This window comes from Morone saxatilis, unplaced genomic scaffold (genome assembly GCF_004916995.1).
Source record: "Morone saxatilis isolate NCDOM2014 unplaced genomic scaffold, NCSU_SB_2.0 Contig18, whole genome shotgun sequence".
Classification (NCBI taxonomy): Eukaryota; Metazoa; Chordata; class Actinopteri; family Moronidae; genus Morone; species Morone saxatilis.
Genome location: NW_023339740.1, coordinates 7343598 through 7349076, shown reverse-complemented (window position 1 = coordinate 7349076; position 5479 = coordinate 7343598). Strand labels below are relative to the sequence as shown.

The 5479-nt window shown below is 44.6% G+C and overlaps 1 protein-coding gene across 1 annotated transcript in view; it reads right to left on the bottom strand.

The window, feature by feature from the left end:
- Window positions 1-1583: 1583 nt before the first annotated feature.
- gata2a (GATA binding protein 2a) overlaps window positions 1584-5479 on the bottom strand; it is a 9361-nt gene continuing 5465 nt past the window's right edge. The window contains 2 exon segments of the mRNA XM_035662592.1: window positions 1584-2810; window positions 3509-3634. Of these exon segments, the coding sequence (XP_035518485.1) occupies window positions 2511-2810; window positions 3509-3634 (426 nt within the window). The 3' untranslated portion in view covers window positions 1584-2510.

The window sequence follows — 5479 nt, the reverse complement described above, 5'->3', positions numbered from 1 at the left end:
CAGCACACAGCCCACTGGAGCCGTGGCCTGTACACGGCCCAGCACCCACAGCACTATGCTGCACACAGATGGTTAGACTGCTTACTGGCAGTCAAGCATTACATTTTCACTGGTGTTCAGCAAGTGGATCAGGGGGATCCCACCCCCTCTCTGAAAAAAGACACTCAGAGGCAGTGCTGCAGTCCTGTATCCATGTGTGTACAGCAGAGTGGGAATTTAGCACCAGCCACCAGCCAAAAGCTGGTAAAATATGAAAGTGACTGGTAGATTTCAGACACAAAATAATGATTTACTATTGAGTGGCTGATAGATGTTCACACTTTAAAAGTTAATTTCCCTTCCTGGTATACAGCACAGTCAGTGCAATGATGTAGCATAAGCTGACAATACGGTGCTCCACCCACACTGGATAAAAAAAACAGCACCTATGTAAATCTCTAGATAAATATTATTTCCAATTTGGACTGATCAAGCCTCTGGGAAACCCCAGCAGATCGCCCTCCACAGCAGTCCAGCAGATGTGATTAGGGCGGAGGGTTCAGGGAGGGGTAGTAGTCCACTTTTAGCTTGGACTGTTTAATCGGATGGTTAGTGCTGTGGGTGTGTGAGGGTATGCTGAACTCAGTGATGATGACCTCAAATTGGCCCTAATCGAGCAGACTCATTAGTGGCTGGCTCTGTTCAAAGTTCTTTTTCAGCCCCTTTATTTTACTGTAATCGTCTAAATGGGGAGGAGAGACAGAATGACTAACAAAGAGAATAAAGGGGAATAAAAGACAAACAGAATGAACAGGAGAGAAGAAAGAGGGAGAGTGAAAAAAGATAAACAAAGCAAAAGAAAAAGAGAACGAGGGAGCGGTAGAGTCGACGCCTGCTTCCTGGCAGCCTCAGCTGCATGCACATCTGTGTGCAAAGGGTCTGAGCAGACCCCCACGTGTTTGCTCAGGTCGCCTGATTGCCTTTCCTTCCTCTTTTCTCTCCCACTAAAGACCCGCTGTCCTTCCTCTCACTCCAATCCCAGCAGACAAGAGAGAGGGCCACTCAGACAGACACAGGGAGCGAGAAAAAGGCTCCCGCTCAACTGCACTCATGACTCAGTATTTGCTGCGTACAAATTCATAAAAGAAATGTGCCTGTTTAAAAAAAAAAACAAAAAAAAAAACAGCCCTTCCATGGGTTATTTGGTTTAATAAGGGTGTGAATTAGAGTTTGTTTTTTTCCCAAGTGTGTGTGCATGAGCATGTGGGTCCGTGCATATGTATGACTGTGTGTGACTCTGGAGCCCTTCGCTGGAGCCTGCTGTCTGGGTACAATGGTCCAGCCTGGGGCCTCAGCTCCACAAAGAGGCCTTCTCTTAACAACGCGCCATCACAGATAGAGGAGGAGCTTGACCAAAGAATTACCACGCTTAAGGGATCACAGAGCTTCCCTTGATGCATCTGATATCACTTATGATTTTAATAATCAAGCACTCTTCATTAGAAGGAGAGTTCGGTCCAGTGCTATATGTTTTGTGTGTGTGTGTGTTTGTGTGTGGGAGGATGATGAAGAGAGACAGACTAAACTTACGAGACAATGAGAGATTTTACTTTAGTATTAAACTTTATTTCCTTTACTTTTGTGAGATGGAAAAAATGATAAAAACGTACAGCTCAGGGACTTTTCATCTAAGATAGGTCAGTGTTTTTCTTTACGTAATAACCATGAAAATTAAATCATAACAGTTTCCATGTGTCTTTGACGAAAGCTTAAAGAGTGAAAATAAATTATCGTAGCAATAATTATAACATCAAATATAACAACAATAATAGCAATTAAGCATTTATAAACACTCTATTTACTGTGTCTTTTTTACATAAAAGTCCATTATTAAAAACAGGTGAGCGTTGTGGTTGTGTACAATCCAGCATGTGGGGAGACCACTGGCTTGTGGGAACTGTAGTCTGCGTCTGACTGGTTCGTAACAGAGGTGTACGGGTGCTGTAGCTGTGAGCCAGTCTTGAGGCTTCCAGCGCTGAAGAGTTGGTCCGTCTGTCCACAGCAGTTGTAGACACAGCCTGGGGATGGACAGGGCGCATGTATCTCAGTGTATAATGAGATAGTCGTGAGGTGAAAACAGCGGTTCGTTTTAAGACCTCTCGTAAGTCTCCTGTTACAGGGTCAAGGAGAGGTGGGTACCAAAGTGACTTAGTAAAAATAAGCAAAAAGAATGACAAGTGTCTCCATTCACTCCATTCCTGCAAGCCTCAGTCACCCGGGGACTAACAAGCCCCTCGTCACATTAGCTCTTCACAGAGTCCGCTTAAAGTCCTGCTCCGCAGCGTTCCATCAGTGAGGTCAGGCATGACGCGACCTTCAGCCTTTGAGTCCAACTGAAAGTCTCTCCCCTCCAACCACTGTACATGACGCAACAAGTCTGCTCAACTTCTCGACGCAATGTGGGGGCCATTTAGTGTTAATGGCGATATGGGGGCTCCTACAGGCGGAGGAGTTCTTGGTCTGGAGGGGCCTCAGTGAGGCTCGGCCCAGACCGGCGAACGATTGGAGTGGTGGTGGTGACCGAATGAAGGGTGAATGGGCGTGGGAGTAGGCAGCATGTGTCCGGAGTGGCTGAAGGGGGGCAGGTGACCCATATGGGTCATGTGGCTGGTGAGGCCGGGGGCGCCGCCGAAGGGAGAGGCCTTGTCCTGCATGCACTTGGAGAGCTCGTCGAAGCCGTCCCCTGCTCGTTTGTTCCTCTTGGACTTGCTGGACATCTTGCGGTTGCGTGTCTGGATGCCTTCTTTCTTCATGGTCAGGGGTCTGTTGACCTGTGGAAGAGCAGCCCATTAGCTCAAGGCAAGCCAGACAAAAGCTTCACTGACACTGTCAATAGCACTTTGTAGTGGTTAAGGTTTGTTTTAGCTGTTAGCTTGTTTACCAGCTCTTCATTTCAAATATGTCACATATTGCGTTGCCGCTGAGGGTATACATGTATTTTTCCCCCAATATTCTCAGTTAGACCAGTGTGATATAAATGCTATAAATAATGAGCAGCTGTTTTGCATATATAGCTGCATTATAAGGCGAGTGAGGGGCGTTTCTGAGCTTTTGTCTCATTTAAAACCAAACAGAACCGTCCTGGTCAATATGAATACATGGGGACGAGGGCCGGCTGGAGCTGAAAGGAGCAGCCTCAGACAAATCCTCATCAGTGTAACCGACGCCGTTACACTGAATGACAGTCCCACCCTGCAGCCTCTCGGGGGAGTAACGCCCCCCATTGAAACAACGATGGATTAATAAAAAAAAGACGACCGGTGGGTTCTGCTCGACAGGGTGAGCAGGCTTTGCCTCCTCACTCTCACAGTTTCTCTGCTCCTAAATCGATACGAGCTGTCCGCCCACTTGACCAGTTAACGACCAGCACCGTTTCTCCCCCTCCTCCTCCTCCTCCCCCCCACCCTCCCCAAAAACGCCGCACTTGAGTGCAGAGTTGTTGTTGTTGTGTTTTTTTCAGGCTACTTACATTGTGCAGTTTAAAGTAAAGGCCGCAGGCGTTACACACCGGGTCTCCGTTCCCGTTGCGCCTCCACAGGGTGGTGGTGGTGGTCTGGCAGTTTGCACAGCAGGTGCCTGCACGTCTGGCAGCGGACTGAAGGAAGCAGAAAAAAATACATGATGAATAATGAGCCAGTCACATGTTGGAGAGAGGGTCAGCGCGGACACCGAGCTGCACCACGGCACAGTCAATATATGAGACACCTACAGGATCAGTTCAGTGCTGTTAATAAAGCTCATTGCAATGGAAGGAATCTGTGATTTCTGCCTCAGCACAAAATCAATAGGAGACACAAAGTTTTTCTAAGATTAGACCGCGGCACGTGGATCTTCGTGAGGTTTCTACTTTGACCGCAGAACCATGTGCAGAAACGCATCAAAAGAAGCGACACTGGAAAAATGACTTAACTCCTCTATTAAATCAATTGCATGTAAGCAGACCGCTATAACCATGATCAAATTGTCTAATTTGCGCAATAAGATATGGGGACATTTTTCTGGAGAACGCCTGATTCTGGACACGTCTTCCGGTAATTATCATGTTTAATGAATTAAAAATAAGTATGCTGGCATTAACAGGTTATAATGCAGGCCTTGTGTAAACCGCTCTATTTATCCTGATCCAGGGGAACTGGGCTACAAAGTCGTGTAAGTCCCGGTGTCCTGCCTGGCAACGTGCTCCTGTGTCCATTGCGGATCAATTCTTCACACATAATAAGAAACATTAGCTTTACATGCGAGAACCCTCCGGCTCTCTGCTTTGCAGGCAGCATCCAGGATTTTCTTTTAATTAATTTCAGGTGGACTCGTTGCAGTTGACCTGGAGAGCAACAATAAGCCCGGTCTTTTTTTTTTTTTTTAATATGAAATAAAACTTTAAAATAATAATTTAAAAAAAAAAGCCGCTGCGCGTTATGGCTACCGAGAATGACAAACAAGAGGAACATAAATCCATTTATTTTCCAATGCCCGCCCCTCGCGCTCTGTCTCTTCACACATAAGCGGCTCCTCCAGTGTTGTGATAATCTCTTTACAGTGTATGTCAGTCTGGCCATAGAGAATGCAGCGCGCTGCTTGAAGGCGGAAACAGCCGGGAGCCTGACTTCCTTATCTGGGCCGGGCAGATATCCGGATAGGAAACAACTGGATGCCCCTTTGAACACAACTCTGAAAAACACTTGAGCTGAAAATGCAAACGCCACAGCCACATGGGCCGACCCAGTGGAAAATGTAATGGGACTTTTCACGAGGAGGAACGTGGAGTTGGTCAAGGAGCAACACGAAAAAAAATAGTCCATCAAAAAAATATGTAATAAAGGCTTTTTAGTGTTTGTTTGTTTTTTTGGAAACCACATCCAAAATCTTTACCGATCTTCTGATAGCGGATCATTTATTTGCCAGTCAAATTACCAGCTAATGTTAATGAGGACCACATTAGCCTGGGTGGATGAGATAGCACCGAGCCCCTTTTTTATTAAAGCGAAGAGGTTATACCAGCACTAAAACTACCCCAAAACTAATTTAATTAAAATTTAGTTAGTCAGTATTTAATTCATAATAATTCACCCACTATTATAATTGTTATTTGTAACTGTATTTCTGTTTATCTCCATCACTAATACTTATTTTTATACATGACTTGTGCTTATATGCCTGTCTTTATTTAGACTAACCAATTAACCACTGACAGAGAAAAAAGTTTTAATTTATACAAATGTATTGTTGTTTGTGGCAATTTCTGAATTTTTAAACCACAAAGTGCTTGGATTTGTTTGTTTGTTGAAAAATTAACCACTTAAAAATTATGAAACTATTTTCCTTTTAATTTCTGCTAAACAATAAAGGATTCAAAAGGAATTTCTGTAAAATACCAAAAATAATTATGAGGCTATAAAAAATGTAATAATGCATGTGCTTTTGTTTGAAGATAGAAAGATAG